Genomic DNA, 16,545 nt, shown 5'->3' with positions numbered 1-16,545 from the left:
GAAATTAAAATTATCTTTTTTTTTTCCACTTGGTTAGTTTTCTGTGTTTTGCTGCTGTGTGTAAGGTTTTCGCTGGCTATTTTTTTTAGAAGTAGATTGCCAAGTCCTTCTTCCTAGTCTGTTTTAGTCTTGAAGCTCTGCTGAAACTTCTCCACCATGGGTGACCCTGCTGGTGTTTGAAATACAGGTGACATAGCTTCCAGCGTCACAACAACAGGCAAGCCACTGCAGTATGACAAACTGAGACTGGTGGCACAGGACTGGGCAGTGTTCCGTTTTGTTGCACATAGGGTCACTGTTAGTTGGAACTGACTTGACAGCACCTAACAACAGCAGCAACAGTTTTCTATATTCTTAAGACTTATTCATCCTCAAAATTCCCCATAGTTGTGTAAATCATATTTGAGCACACTAGGTTTTATGTCAATTTTATCTTCTGTAGGATCCTTCTGATCTGCCCTAATCTGGGTTAGTTGCTCCCTAGGCTTGATGTATGGCTATCGGTTTGAGATCCCCGTTCACCACCATCCTCGGAATTCTCTTTCTCTCTCTCTTGAGTTGGATTCTTCAGTTCCTAAAACCTGTCACCTTCTTCCATGGTTTTCTACCCTTATTATTGGTGGACCACATGTTATACTAGTTTCCTGAGAGAGAGTATATGGGAAGCAAATTTATTTGAAACTTTGCTTGTTTGACTGCCTTTATTATAGACTCACAAGTAATTTACAGTCTAGTTTGGTACGGAATTCTAGGGTGGGAATAGTTTTCCCTCAAAATCAGAGTGTTTTGCTCTATTGTTTTCTAGCTGCTAGTGATGCCAGTTAAAAGCCTAGAAAACCCTATGGAGCAGTTTCACTCTGTCACATGGGGTCACTGTGAGTTGAAATCACTGCCATGTGACATCTAACAACAACACAACATACTCATAGGGTGGAGGATTAAATATTATGTACTTAGAATCATGCCTGGCATGTAGTAAATAGTAAAGTGTTGTTGTGTAGTTTCTTAGCTAATTGTTTTGAAGGATAGATCTTTGATTTCACTTCTTTGTTATATTAGCTATATGACCTTGGGCAAGTCCCTTAATCTCTTTGTAACCCACTTTCTTTCATCTGTAAAATGTAAATAAGTTTTACCTCTCAGATGTTTGTGAAGGTCAAATGAGAATGTATATATGAAAATGCTTTGTAAGCTTTGTACATAGTTAATAGTTATTACTTGTATCTTTCAAATATCAAAGTTTTCAGTTTGAAAGAAAATGATGGCTGAATTTTCAGGGTGGGTTTTAAGAGCATGTGATCACACAAGACTGTTTCTGGTCAACACATATGAGCTAGGTGAACTTGAGCTAAATTCTAATGCTGCCTTTTGAAGACATTATTTCTGAATACTCAGTCTCATTATGTTAGGCTAAAGACAGAAGATTATGAAAATATTCATTCTATGAAAAGCTCTTTATTGCAGATTGTATAAGTTGTGTAATATAATTATTATTGAAGAATAATGTGATCATTAGTTTAAACCCATGGAGAATATTTATTTGGATTTATTTAAGTGATACCTGAGATTAGGAAAAAAAGAATCTGTCTTTTGTTTCTCTCAATAGTATTAATGTAAATTTCAAATGTTAGCTTATTTTTGTTAATGGTGGCTTTTTGTTTGTTTTGTTTTAAGGTTTTTGGATTCAAAGCATAAAAACCATTACAAGATATACAATCTGTAAGTATGTTTTTTATTTGTATGCTTGCAAATATCTTCTAAAATAGCTATTAAGTGAAAGTTATTTCCTTTTTAGAGTGAGGTAGATATAAAGATGCATTTTAATAGAATAAAACAATTAGTTCAAGAAGTTTGATTGAGAACGTTATTAGATAACTTAGAAAGCGTGGGGATGAAGTAAAACAATGTTGGCACAGATTCATGATACTTGATCTGCTTTAAATGACTTGGCATCTAGCCCATCATTGAGCCTATAACCATGTGGTAATTTGAAGTACAGTTCACAGTAGGACTTCTCTAAAGGCATTAAAAACATCTTCCATGGAGGTAGGCTGCAGAATGGATATAATTTTGTTTATTCTGTGTCTCTAGGTCGAATGATTGAGCTCTTAGAATATTCTCTAACTGTATATAACATAAGTTACCTAAAATTTTTGAATCTGGTGGTTTATCTGTGGCAGATTTGTAAGGATTGACCCCTTGATACAGCTAATTGATCTTCAACTTTTTTTTGACTTTGAAAGTAGAGAGGTGAAAGGAAAAAAAGAAAGAAAAATACTTTACCATTTTTTTCCCTTGAAGACTACTTTCCCTATGTCAAATATTGACCATTTTCTAACCTTTTTTTTTTTTTTTTTTTAAAAGAATGACACATATAATGTATTATTTTTCTACCTGGCCTTTGTTTTTCCATATGACATCTATAAATTATTCAATAGGAAATAAATTTTACTGTAGCTGTATATACTAATTCACTGCCGTAATATCTGAGAGTTCATTTATCCAATGTAAGAACAAGATTCTTTTTTGCCTTTAGTAGGCATTTAAATCTTCACAAAAAAGGATGAAAGATTCTGTGCCCTTGTTGGCTTATGGTATGTTGTTTTTTTATCTTTAATTTAGTGACCTTTCTGTTCTTGTAACAATTCGGAAGTACTGAAAGTGGAATAGATACTGATATTGTTACTCCTAGTGAGTTTTCAGGAGTCCTGGTGGAGCAATGGTTAAGCACTCAGCTGCTAACCAAAAGGTCTGTGGTTAGGACCCACAAGTCACTCCTCAGAAGAAAAGACCAGAGATCTGCTTCCATAAAGATTTCAGCCTAGGAAACTCTGTGGAGCAGTTCTGCTCTGTCCTGTAGGGTCGCTATGAGTCAGAACTGACTCAATGGCGCAGAACAAAAACAGTGAGTTTTCAGGAGTCCCTGGGTGGTGCAAATGGTTAAGTACTCGACTGCTAACCAAAAGACTGACAGATTGGTGGTTTGAACCCACCGAGAGGATCCTCAGAGAAAAGACCTAGTGATGTGCTTCTGAAAAGTCATAGCCTTGAAAACTCTGTGGAGTACAGTTCTGCTCTGCACACATGGGGTTGCTATGAGTCAGAACTGATATGACAGCAATGGGTTTTGGTTTTTTAGTGATTTTTCACCGATTTCCTGTAATTCACAAAGGAGCAAACGTCTGTTGACTGCTTATCACATGCTAGACATTATAAAGTGTGCTGGGGTACAGAGGTGACTTAAGACATAGTTGTTGACCTCCAGTAGCTTATAGTCTAATGAAAAGTAAACAAAGTGTTATAAAGAGATATAACCTTTGTATAGAAGAGAACGTTAGAAATAGCAGTTATACCCAAGGGAATAGAGAAGGCTTCATAAAGGAAAGAATATTTGACTGAGCCAAAAAGAGTTGTGGTTGACCAAAGATCTAGGATCAGGGGGAAATGGCATTTTAGGTGAGGGAATGGCATGTAAGAAGCTTGTCAGTTTAATAGTGTTTCGGATGTAGCAGGTAGTCCATTATGGTCAAATTGAAGGGTGTATGTGTGAGACGGTGGTGGTAATAGGAAACAAGATGAAAGAAAGGAAAAGGTGGTATAGAAACTTGAGGTTAGGTGGACCCCTCTTTACAAACGATCTGTGAATATAGAGGGGCTTTCGCTTTTCCTGATAAACCTGTCTTACAGTGAGCCTTGCTGCAGTTGTCTCAGTGTTTTTTGTGGAAGAAAGTATAAACCACAAAGCTTTGTACTTTTTGAACAAATAATTCAGAAGTAAAGTATAAAAAAAAAGGACAAGAACTGTCCAAAGCTGGAGACAATTTAAGGAGTCACTTTAGGTTTGGCATCTCAGGATTGGCAATTTAGAGAGTCTCAGAGGGAAAATAAAATGATACTAAACACAAGTTCAGCCTTTTTCAAAAAATTATTCAAGTTTAACATTGTATCTAAAGAAAGGGAAGGAAATTCTTTTCATCCCTGTATGCAGTGGTTTCTTCTAGAATTTAGGACTTAGGTTCAGACTGCCAGTATTGTAGATTACTTAGATTATGGTGTTGACTTCAGGTTGGCATTGCAGGCTAGCCTGGTAACTTAACTGTCCATTTTTGTATTTCCAAACATTGGACTCCCAAGTTAATGAATTATTTCCTTATTAGTTGAGAGTAGTTTTTAGTGCATGTATCATAATTTCCCTTCCCCTCTCCATTTAATGGAATCACAGACTTTCAGAACTAGAAAGAAAGTACCTGAAAGAGATCATTTAGTTCAACCTTCTCATTTTACAGATGGGGAATCTGAGGCCTAGAGAAGTTAAGTGAGTTGAACAAGGTCACACAGGTACTTAAGGTAGCAGACCATCCACTGTTTATTCCCTTCTGTTTTTTTGTTTTGTTTTTAACCTCTCAAATTTACTCACTTCAGAAGTTTTGAGAACTACCAAATTGTAGCATGTTTTGATTTCTGGTATTATTTTCCAATCTTCACCTTCTTTCTACCTTTGTTTATGTTTCTGACTCTGAGTAAACAAGTCTGGCAAGTAGCAGATATTTCTATTTTATTTCTTTTATTTTTAGGAGATTAATTCCATGTGATATGTATGTCTTGGCAAACACATAAATTGAAAGATCTTAAAATATTTTCACTAACTATACTTAATAGTGTATTAAAATTTTTATGACAGTTGTGATAAACAGGGATGAAGAGTTCTTAATGTGGAGCTTTTAATAATTAGCAATATCTGTTTATATCTCTAGTCATATTTTCTTCAGACATTCAAGAAGTTATTTTAAGAAAGAGCAAAATTAGCCTCATATCATAACCAAATTCAAGTATATTGAAACTTAATCAGTTTGTTTTATATGAGTGCCTGTATTTCATCTTTGTATGTTCCTCTGAGTAATATACACTCTGGAGAGGGTGGGAGAGAGGAGAAAGAGGGAATAGGGATAGAAGCATGTATATAGTTCTTGCCTATGAGGAACTTACATGTTCACTGGGTACTAATTTTTAAAATGTTTAATTGTATTTTATTATATATTTGATTTGACATATAGCTCTCCATCATTCTGTGGTAAACCTTTAGCTGTTATTAATTTTATGAATTAATTCTTTTTAATAAGATAGGGATTACTTCATGAAGAGCGAAAAGAAGAGACCTACCTGCCTAGTTGAGTCTTTGGCAAGTCTCCCTTCTCTGGAAGCTTTTTTCCAGTTAATCTTAGCCCTTTCTTCACTTCTGTCTACAGCTTCATAAAAACTATCTTTCAATGCCTCTTCATGTCCGTTGTCTCATATAAGCTGATTTGAGGTAATGATAAAAAGTAAAGATATCTTTTAAGTTGAGTTTAATTTATAATGAAATGGTTACATTTACCTAACACTTGTCTTAGTCAAATCTCATTTGCCAATTGTGTGTCTTCAATTTTGGTTTGTTGAGAGACTTGTCTTATCACTAACATACTCCAAAACATTTAAAAGAAACTTGTGTGTATGAGAGAGGGCAATTATCAGAGAAGGTTTTAATTAACAAGAAAATCTTTATCCTTCCTCTGTCAACCCCCTCCCTTGGGCACTTGCGGCACTACCATTCCCGGTATATACTCTTAAAGGTTCTCTATACTTTCCCATGGATGTCTTTATAAAAGTTTTCATTATCACTATTTGTTGGTTCTTTTATGCCAAATACTGGTCTTGTAAGAAGGCTGGCTTTGACTAAATTTTGCTATTGCATTTGTTTTTAAAACTATTAGTATTTTTTAATTATAAGTGGAAGTATAGAGCAGCAGTGGAAGAAATTTAACTTTGTAGTCAGAGATTCTGTGCTTGAGTCCTGACTCTGCCACTTAAAAATTGTTGTTTGGAGCAAGTTATTCGATGCCCTTCTAAACCTGAGCTTTCTCAACTATAAAATGAAGATGATATCAACTGTTATCATATGCCTGTGAGGATGAAACAAAACATGTAGGAACTCCTAGTAAAGTGTGTATATCTATTAGACACTTAGTACCTTATTATTTTCCATTTCCTTTCGTAGTCTTTCTTTTAATGGTAACATTTGAGAATTAGTTTATGAAGGAGCTTTTAAGGAGTACTTGTCAAACCAAACATTTTGACCTCTGAGAAAGCTTGGGAACTTTAGAGAACTGAAGCTCATGGAACTCAAAACATTTATTTTCTGTTATGGTAGCCCTATTCCTCCCTTATTCCTTGTTCCCTATCTTTATTTGATCCCTTATAAAATACTTTATTATGGATTCTTTGCTACTGGCCACGTCTCCTCCATGGTTTATACCAAAGAAATTATAAAATGTGACTATTTTCTTGGTCAGTTCTCTTCTTCCTACCTACCATGCTTTTTCTTATCAGTGAATATCACATATTTAGCAAGGATTCATAAATATGCATGTCATTGCCAAGTACATATTCTTTCTAGCAAAACCTGATAAACTAAAAAAGGAAAAGCTTCGTTTCAAGTGGTAATATGAAAGTTTATTTGAGGTCTGACTGGTTAGAGAGCAGTGGACTGCAACTTGTTTGTAATTAGTTCAACTTTCATGTGAATTTGATTTTGAAGCTTTTTAAAGTAGAGGAAATAGATAGGTGTTTCAGGATTTCTGCATTATAGTACAGGTCCATAATCTCTTATATGAAAAATCTTGGGGTCAGTTGTGTTTCAGCATTTGGAATATTTTAGTTTTTAGAAAAGTAGTATGGAAGCATATACCACGTATGACAACACCAGAAGGGGCTTTGGGACAGTTCCTAGAATGCAGTATGACTTTTCACCCTAGTGTATAGTGAGGACTGCATATAGTCTCATAAGCTGCTGCAATTGAGTTTGCTGTAATTTAAGGGAAAATTTTAGATGTTTGGAACTGTTTGGATTTTAGAATCGTGAATTAAGGGACTGTGTACCTGTATTTGGAGCCCTGGTGGTGTAGTGGTTAAGAGCTGTAGCTGCTAACCAAAAAAGTTGAAGGTTCGTATCCACCAGCTGCTCCTTGGAAACCCTATGGGGCAGTTCTACTCTGTCCTACAGGGTAGCTATGAGTCGGAATCTACTCAATGGCAACAGGTTTGTTTTTTTGGTACTTATATTTGTTTTAAAAAGCTAATTTTTTATTTTAAATGATTTTGTACAAATCTGGTTTGGTTTGTAGTTAGAGTGACCATGATACTGTTGAGCTTATGTTTGTAAACATGGCCTACTAATCATGAGTAGGCTAGTACATAATTGCATACCAACCACAGCTATTATTAGTGTCCTCTAGTAATGCTAAGTAAGCATTTTACTAGTTTTATATTGAGTTTACGTAGTACTCTTTCATTACCTTCAGAGTTTAATTAAAATTTATTCTCTGAGAGATTATTGTAAAAGATGACCTTTGGCTTAGCAAAAGGTTTAAAAGTCTGGTTTAAAGAAATTTAGTAAGCATTGTATTCTAGCGGATTAGCATTGTTCAGTTTCTTTCTTCCTTTTTCTTTTGCCTTTGCTCTTTTACTATTTCAACATATCTCTTTTTAAAAAATAGTTTGAGAACTGTGTATGCATGAATCCTGAGGTAAAGATATGACTGAAACTAGTCAGTTGTTCACGGTTGCTTGTGAAGTAAAAAATAAATTCCAGTAGCATGCAAAATTTTTATAAGTGAATTTTGATGGCATGGATGCAGACAAATTTGCAATGCTGTGTATTATTGGCCTCAAAGGTTTTGCAAGCAAGTATGTAAGTTGTAATTGGATACATGTAACCTTTTAAGCCTCATTTTCCTTAATTGTAAATGAGGATAATAACAGTACCTATTTCATAGGATTAAAAGAAATAATGAATGTAAAGCACTTAACACAATGCCTGACACATGGTAAAGATTCAGAAACTGCTACCATTAAAACTTTTTTTTCAAGTGGAAAAGCTAACTTTGTGTCAACGTTTAAACTTTTCTTGTAGATGTGCTGAAAGACATTATGACACCGCCAAATTTAACTGCAGAGGTAGGTATAAATGTATTATAGTATGTTGTATAACTTAAAACCAAAAGTCTAAATATTACTGCCATAGCAATAGTGAATAATCTAGATTATTAAGTAAGATAAATATTTATCTTAAGGATGGTCTTAAAAATTTGAGGGAAATAAATTTAATTTTAATATTATGTTTTAGAACAAGTATCCCATAACCCTATCAGTAATGTCGTGAAGACCAAAGTAAAGAATAGGCTAAGAATTAGGAGAAATTCCTAGGATAAGAATAAAATAAGGAAGGGGGGCATGCCTAGTGTTTGAGGCAGTTGGTGTAATACTAAGAGATTATATGGAGAAAGCAGGACTACTCAATTCTTCTCTATCAAAGAGAATAACCTAAAGGGTGGAAAAGAGTATAACAAATGTGGATAAGAGGAGCTTGAGAAACGAGAGTGGGGAGATGCTTTAAATGAGCTCATCTCCAGGTGCAGATAAATTATATCTCACAGCTCACAAAAATTTCATTTTATTTGTGGAGCCGTGTGAGCCATGAGACAACTGGAGAGTTAAGCTTGGCAGGTGGTGTCCTGATAGTCAAAGAGAGAGAGGAGGTGGACTTTATTAGCTACAAATTGATGTATCTGCCATTGATCCCTGTTGAAAATCTAGAATGGACTTTGAAACAGATGGTTTGAGAGTTTATAAGTACCCTGGTGGCATAGTGGTTAAGAGCTATGGCTACTAACCGAAAGGTCGGCAGTTCATATTCACCAGGCACTCCTTGGAAACCATATGGGGCAGTTCTGCTGTGTCCTGTAGGGTCGCTATGAGCCAGAATTGACTCGATGGTAACGGGTTTGGTTTTGTTTTTTTAATGACTGAGAGTCAGTATGGGTTCATAAGGATGTTTCTCCTTTTGGTGGATTTAGGTGACTGTTTACTAGGCAAAAATAGAGATTTATTTAGCTTTAAATGGGCATTTAACTGATTTTACTGGATGTTTTTGTGTGTCACTGGGGAGATAAAGATAGACTGATAGTACAGTCAGGCAGATGACTAAGTGAAAACTTCTCAGTGACTATAATGGTAGTAATTGTCTTCCAGAAGATCTCTCCTGTTATACCAAAGGACTTACTTAATTGTATCCTGTACCACATTATGAGTGACTTGGTTGAAGATAGAAGACATGCTTTTCACATATTTAGATGATGGTGAATAATTAGTGTTGAATATCAATCCAATTTTTAAAGCTCTTAATAGAATGGAACTGAGGTAGAGACCAGTAAGATGAAATTTAATGATATATTTAAAGTCCTATTTCTAGACAAAAATAAAACAGAACAACTCAACTCTGACGATAGGGGTCAAAGAAGTCTTGGGTTCTTAATAATTCATGTGAAAAGACCTGAAACTTCATTTGATAAACTTTAATACAATTGTATATTTTTGTAAGTAATTATTTTTCAGTTTCTTTTGAAAATTTCTTATAAATCATTGTATACAACACTAACATTTGTAAGGCCACCTTTAAATAATAGACCGAACATTTTTTATATGAAGTATAAAATGCAATCCTTTCCATTACTGATTCTGTTAATAATCCATTGTACCTTTGAGAATATGTTCTGTTACCAAGGTGATGCAATATTATTAGTGTCACTACTCCTTTTGTTAGAAAATGCATTGACAGCCCTTGACAAGAGGCCTATGTAACATTTCTTTTTGGGTTCAGCTCCACCTCTGAGATGTAACCTGTGCTACTTCAGCATAACACAGTTTCCTCTAGCATAATGTGGGGAAAATAATACTTGGTCTCCTTTTTTAATGGATGCATTTAAGAGTTAGTGAGAGACTATATTCAAAAACTAGCAAGTTATCAGGCAATAAATTTTTTTTTAAGGGAGTTTAGCTTATCTTTTATTTAAACACCTGTTTATAGTTTATGTGCAATGTTTCTGAAGCTAACCTACTTTTAATTAAAAATTCAGGAGAGATTTTTTTCTTATTCTGAGTTTATCTTTTTACCACAGTTGCACAGTATCCTTTTGAAGACCACAACCCACCACAACTAGAGCTTATCAAACCCTTTTGTGAAGATCTTGACCAATGGCTAAGTGAAGATGACAATCATGTTGCAGCAATTCACTGTAAAGCTGGAAAGGGACGAACTGGTGTAATGATTTGTGCATATTTGTTACATCGGGGCAAATTTTTAAAGGCACAAGAAGCCCTAGATTTTTATGGGGAAGTAAGGACCAGAGACAAAAAGGTAAGATATATTTGGTGTTTTTTTCTTTTCTCTGCATAGATCCTAGAATTTATTGGGCCAAAAAAAAGTTGGTAACCCTTATTTTTTTCTTAAAAGTTTTTAAATTAGTTACCGTCTCAACTTGTATATGTACACGACTGATTCATTCAATTTTCCTGTTAATTCTAGCATTTTCAGATCATGTTAGCATATCTTACCTATTAACTATATTGTGGATTTGGTCTCATAAATTCTTACAAAGCATTAAAAAAAGCCACACATTAATCAAAATAAGCTTGATATTTCTGAAGCTTGCTTGAAGATGCCTTTGGATAATAACTTTTGCCTAGTGTATGATATTTTATAATATGTAGAGATTACTCTATGAATATTCATATAGTTAAGATTAAAGGTTCAACTTCTTATTCAGAAAACTAAAGACTGTGTTGAAACTCAATGACTAATTTGTGTAGTACGTTTGAAAGCAAAAGACGAACTCTTGGGAGAACTTTTACAGTGTCTTTTTAAAAATTTTTTATTGTGTTTTTAAGTTTAAAAGTTTACAAATCAAGTCAGTCTCTCACACAAAAACTTACATACACCTTGCTACATACTCCCAATTGCTCTCCCCCTAATGAGGCAGCCTGCTCTCTCCCTCCACTCTCTCTTTTCGTGTCCATTTCACCAACTTCTAACCCCCTCTACCCTCTCATCTCCCTTTCAGGGAGGAGATGCCAACATAGTCTCAAGTATCCACCTGATCCAAGAAGCTCACTTCTCACCAGCATCCCTCTCCAACCCATCGTCCAGTCCAATCCATGTCTGAAGAGTTGGCTTCGGGAATGGTCCCTGTCCTGGGCCAGCAGAAGGTGTGGGGGCCATGACCACCAGGGTCCTTCTAGTCTCAGTCAGACCATTAAGTCTGGTCTTATGAGAATTTGGGGTCTGCATCCCACTGATCTCCTGCTCCCTCAGGGGTTCTCTATTGTGTTCCCTGTCAGGGCAGCCATCGGTCGTAGCAGGGCGCACCATCTAGTTCTTCTGGTCTCAGGATGATGTAGTTTCTGGTTCATGTGGCCCTTTCTGTCTTTTGGGCTCATAATCGCCTTGTGTCCTTGGTGTTCTTCATTCTCCTTTGATCCGGGCAGGTTGAGACCAATTGATGCATCTTAGATGGCTGCTTGCTAGCGTTTAAGACCCCAGACGCCTCTCTCCAAGGTGGGATGCCTAATGTTTTCTTAATAGATTTTATTATGTCAATTGACTCAGATGTCTCCCCTGAAACCATGGTCCTCAAACCCCTACCCCTGCTATGCTTGCCTTCCAAACATTCAGTTTGTTCTGGAAACTTCTTTGCTTTTGGTTTATTCCAGTTGTGCTGACCTCGCCTGTATTGTGTGTTGTCTTTCTCTGTCACCTAAAGTAGTTCTTATCTACTATCTAGTCAGTACCCCTCTCTCACCCTCCCACCCTCCCCCCTCTTGTAACCATCAAAAAATATTTTCTTCTCTGTTTAAACTGTTTCTTGAGTTCTTATAATAGTGATCTTATATGATATTTGTCCTTTTGCAACTGACTAATTTCACTCAGCGTAATGTCTTCCAGATTCCTCCAAGTTATGAAATGTTTCACACATTCATCACTGTTCTTTATCGATGCGTAGTATTCAGTTGTGTGAATATAGCATCATTTATTTATCCATTCATCTGTTGATGAGCACCTTGGTTGCTTCCGTCTATTTGCCATTGTAAACAGTGCTGCAGTGAACATGGGTGTGCATATTTCTGTTGGTGTAAAGGCTCTTATTTTTCTATGATATATTCCAAGGAGTGGGATTGCTAGATCACATGGTAGTTCTATTTCTAGCTTTTTAAGGAAGCCCCAAATCAATTTCCAGAGTGGTTGTACCATTTTACATTCCCACCAGCAGTGTATATGTGTTCCAATCTTACCACAGCCTCTCCAACATTTATTGTTTTGTGTTTTGGGATTAATGCCAGCCTTGTTGGAGTGAGTTGAAATCTCATTGTAGTTTTGATTTGCATTTCTCTAATAGCTAATGATCATGAGCATTTCCTCATGTATCTGTTAGCTACCTGAATGTCTTCTTTAGTGAAGTGTGTGTTCAAATCTTTTGCCCATTTTTTAATTGGGTTATTTGTCTTTTTGCAGTTGAGTTTTTGCAGTATCATGTAGATTTTAGAGATAAGGCTCTGATCGGAAATGTCATAGCTAAAAACTTTTTCCCAGTCTGTAGGTAATCTTTTTACTCTTTTGGTGAAGTCTTTGGATGAGCATAGGTGTTTGATTTTTTTTTTTTTTTAAATAATTTCTGTTGTACTTTAAGTGAAAGTTTATAAATCAAGTCAGTCTGTCACATATAAGCTTATATACACCTTACTCCATAGTCCCACTTACTCTCTCCCTAATGAGTCAGCCCGCTCCCTCCTTCTAGTCTCTCCCTTTGTGATGTTTTTGCCAGTTCCTAACCCTCTCTACCCTCCTATCTCCCCTCCAGACAGGAGATACCAACACAGTCTCAAGTGTCCACCTGATACAAGTAGCTCACTCTTCATCAGCATCTCTCTCCAACCCATTGTCCAGTCCCTTCCATGTCTGATGAGTTGTCTTCGGGAATGGTTCCTGTCCTGGGCCAACAGAAGGTTTGGGGACCATGACCACTGGGATTCTTCTAGTCTCAGTCAGACCATTAAGTCTGGTCTTTTTATGAGAATTTGGGGTCTGCGTCCCACTGTTCTCTTGCTCCTTCAGGGGTTCTCTGTTGTGCTCCCTGTCAGGGCAGTCATCGGTTGTGGCTGGGCACCATCTAGTTCTTCTGGTCTCAGGATGGTGTAAGTCTCTGGTTCTTGGGGCCCTTTCTGTCTCTTGGGCTCATAGTTATCGTGTAACCTTGGTGTTCTTCATTCTCCTTTGATCCAGGTGGGTTGAGACCAATTGATGCATCTTAGATGGCCGCTTGTTAGCATTTAAGACCTCAGACGCCACATTTCAAAGTGGTATGCAGAATGTTTTCATAATAGAATTATTTTGCCAATTGACTTAGTAGTCCCCTTAAGCCATAGTCCCCAAACCCCCGCTGTTGCTCCGCTGACCTTTGAAGCATTCAGTTTATCCAGGAAACTTCTTTGCTTTTGGTCCAGTCCAGCTGAGCTGACCTTCCGTGTATTGAGTATTATTCTTCCCTTCACCTAAAGTAGTTCTTATCTACTAACTAATCAGTAAAAGGTGTTTGATTTTTAAGAGCTCCTAGTTATCTAATTTTTCTTCTGCATTGTTAGTAATGTTTTATAAACTGTTTATGCCATGTATTAGGGCTCCTAATGTTGTCCGTATTTTTTCTTCCATGATCTTTATTGTTTTAGATTTTATATTTAGGTCTTTGATCCATTTTGAGTTAGTTTTTGTGCATGGAGTGAGGTATGGGCCTTGTTCCATTTTTTTGCAGATGGATATCCATTTATGCCGGCACCTTTTGGTAAAAAGACTGCCTTTTCCCCATTTAACTGTTTTGGGGCCTTTGTCAAATATCAGCTACTCATATGTGGGTGGATTTATGTGTGGATTCTCAATTCTGTTCCACTGGTCTATGTATCTGTTGTTGCACCAGTACCAGGCTGTTTTGACTATTGTGGGGGTATAATAGGTTCTAAAATCAGGTAGGGTAAGGCCTCCCACTTTGTTCTTTTTTAGTAATGCTTTACTTATCCGGGCCCTCTTTCCCTTCCATGTGAAGTTGGTGATTGTCCATCTTGTTAAAGAATGTCTTTGGAATTTGGATCGGAATTGCATTAAATGTATAGATCACTTTTGGTAGAATAGCCATTTTTATAATGTTAAGTCTTCCTGTCCATGAGCAAGGTATGTTTTTCCACTTATGTAGGTCTCTTGGTTTCTTGCAGAAGTATATGGTAGTTTTCTTTGTATAAGTCTTTTACATCTTTGGTAAGATTTATTCCTAAGTATTTTATCTTCTCAGCAGCTACTGTAAATGGTATTGATTTGGTGATTTCCTCTTCTATGTTCTTTTTGTTGGTATAGAGGAATCCAACTGATTTTTGTATGTTTATCTTGTATCCCGATACTCTGCTGAACTCTTCTGTTAGTTTCAGTAGTTTTCTTGAGGATTCCGTAGGGTTTTCTGTGAATAAGATCATGTCGTCTTTTACAGCGCTTTTTAAGGAATTTAGTTCATTGGATAGTACGTATGGCAAAACACGTTAACATTTAATGCAAAGAGATTTTTCACATTTCTCCATCTCCAAGTGGTACAAAACTGAAGCCACTCCAGATGGATGGAAAAACTAATTTAGAGAGCTCTAGGAAGGGAGACATCACAACTTTATGAGAATAATTTATTCTTGCTTTAATAATTACAATAATCAGGAAATTTCTCCTCTAGTTTAAACTAATTTCTCCAAATTCAACTTCAGAACAGAAATAGCGGTGATCGTATTCCTTATTTTGAGCTGTGTAGTTGCATTGACTCCTGGTTCATTTACTCCTTCCCCATCTTGTGTTTTCTAACTGTCTTATTTTTTGTGACTTTTTTGAATTATTTCTAAGGATGCTAATATGCTATTTGTTGATGATTCTTTACAAAATTGAGTGTTATATCTTAGTGCATAGTTTTTGTGAGTGTTGGAAAGTGTGAGATTACCTTACATTTCTCTATACAGTGTGCTGCACCCTTGAATGATAAAATACAATAGCAGAAGCAGCGGTAGAAGTTTAAAACTGGGTTGATGAGAAGCAGACATTTTCGTAGTGGAAAAGAAATCATATAATAATATACTTACATATGTATATAATGTTTAAAACAAAAATAGAAAAGTTATGTAATGTGGAGTCAGAATGCTAGGTTTAAGCTAGGGATTTATGTTGTGTACCTTTTAAAAATCTGACGAAAACCATAAAAGTTCTCCCACAAAAAATGTGCATGATACACATGAACATAAAATTTTGCTTATAGTTTTTAATTGCGCTGAAAATTAGTATTTTACTTAGGCTGTAAAAGCAAACGTACGTAAGAATTATGCTTCACTTTTTTTTTCCCCCTAAGCAACAATCAGTGGCTGCTGCTTAAAAAAGAATGACTGAATCTTAAGTGGGACAAATTAACCAAAATTCAGCCTGAATTCTGCTCAATAGTAAATTTTAGTGTAAAAAGGATTCTATTATTTAACTTTAAAAATAAGTGGAAACTATGTCATTGTCTTTGACTTGGCAGCTTTTATGTCTTCTTTGATATTCAATCAATTTCAACTTTGTTTTTGGTAAAAACAAGTGCAAAAAATGCTCTCTCGTGAAAGAGCAAATGGGGTCCATAGATTCTTTTTTAAAATACTTTGTTGAGTTTTTGATGAAAGTTTATACAGCAAGTTAGGTTCCCATTTGACAGTTTCCACATTGATTGTTCAGTGACATTAATTACATCAATTACAATGGGTCAACATTTTCTTTTTGTTCAGTTTGTTCCCTTTCCAGTTCTGTAGTTTCCCTGCCCCCTTTTCTTCTCATCTTTGCTTTTGAGTGATTGTTCTGTTGGTCTCATACTGATGGTTTTTAAGTAGGGTACCAATCTTACAGTTAATAGCCTTTATTTTGTGTGCCACTCTGCTGTTTTGCTAAAAGGTGATCTCAGGGGATAGGCTTGTTTTTCGATTTAAAGAGTATCTCAGGGCAATAGTGTCAGGGAATCCTCTGTTCTCTGCTGTTCCAGTTTGTTAGGCTTTTTTTTTGTTTGTTTGTTTATTTAATAAGTATTTGAGTTCTGGTCCATATTTTTCTCCCATTCTATCTGGGAACAGCTATTATGACCCCAAGCAGAATGGTCAGTGCTGGTAGCCAGGCACCATCTAGTTCTTCTGGATTCAGGATCGATGAGATTGTAGCTCATGTAGACTTGTTTCTTCTCTGAGCTTTTGGTTGACTTCTTACTGTTTTGCTCCTGGCAAGTAGAGACCCATAGTTGTGTCTTAGATGCCACCTGGAAACTTTTAAGACCCCAGATACTACTCATTTCATTAGAATGCAGATGATTTTTGTGAACTAGGTTTTGCCAGTTGACTGAGTTGTCCCATGAGAGTATGGTCCTAAGCCTTCAAACCCAGAAAACCAGTGTTGTAAGATGTTTTGTTGTGTCTAAGGAGCATCCGTATTTGTGTCTTCAATAAATATATGTGCCTGCACCCACATAATTGTATTTGCATGTACCTATAGATGTTTCAGTGCCCTGGTGGCACAGTTGGCAGTTCGAATCCACCAGCTGCTCCTTGGAAGCCCCGTGGGGCAGTTCCACTCCGTCCTGTAGGGTT

The 16,545-nt window shown here is 36.2% G+C and overlaps 1 protein-coding gene and 1 long non-coding RNA gene across 4 annotated transcripts in view; both read left to right on the top strand.

Annotated features, from left to right (window-relative positions):
* Positions 1-16,545, top strand: part of PTEN (phosphatase and tensin homolog) — a 105,425-nt gene that overhangs the window by 52,839 nt on the left and 36,041 nt on the right. For 2 of the 3 annotated variants that reach the window (XM_064269604.1, XM_064269605.1), the window contains exons 3-6: positions 1,675-1,719; positions 7,949-7,992; positions 9,993-10,231; positions 10,935-11,079. In XM_064269604.1, coding sequence (XP_064125674.1) covers positions 1,675-1,719; positions 7,949-7,992; positions 9,993-10,231; positions 10,935-11,036 — 430 coding nt within the window. In that variant the 3' untranslated portion in view covers positions 11,037-11,079. The remainder of the gene's footprint in view (positions 1-1,674; positions 1,720-7,948; positions 7,993-9,992; positions 10,232-10,934; positions 11,080-16,545) is intronic. The other variant, XM_064269603.1, reaches the window with a different exon arrangement.
* On the top strand, positions 1,726-7,940 carry LOC135227922 (uncharacterized). The gene is made up of 3 exons (XR_010318100.1): positions 1,726-2,594; positions 4,287-4,347; positions 5,121-7,940. It is a non-coding gene; the product is annotated as an uncharacterized LOC135227922 (long non-coding RNA).

Source organism: Loxodonta africana, chromosome 16 (genome assembly GCF_030014295.1).
Source record: "Loxodonta africana isolate mLoxAfr1 chromosome 16, mLoxAfr1.hap2, whole genome shotgun sequence".
NCBI classification, from domain to species: domain Eukaryota; kingdom Metazoa; phylum Chordata; class Mammalia; order Proboscidea; family Elephantidae; genus Loxodonta; species Loxodonta africana.
This window is presented reverse-complemented; position numbering and strand designations above follow the sequence as displayed.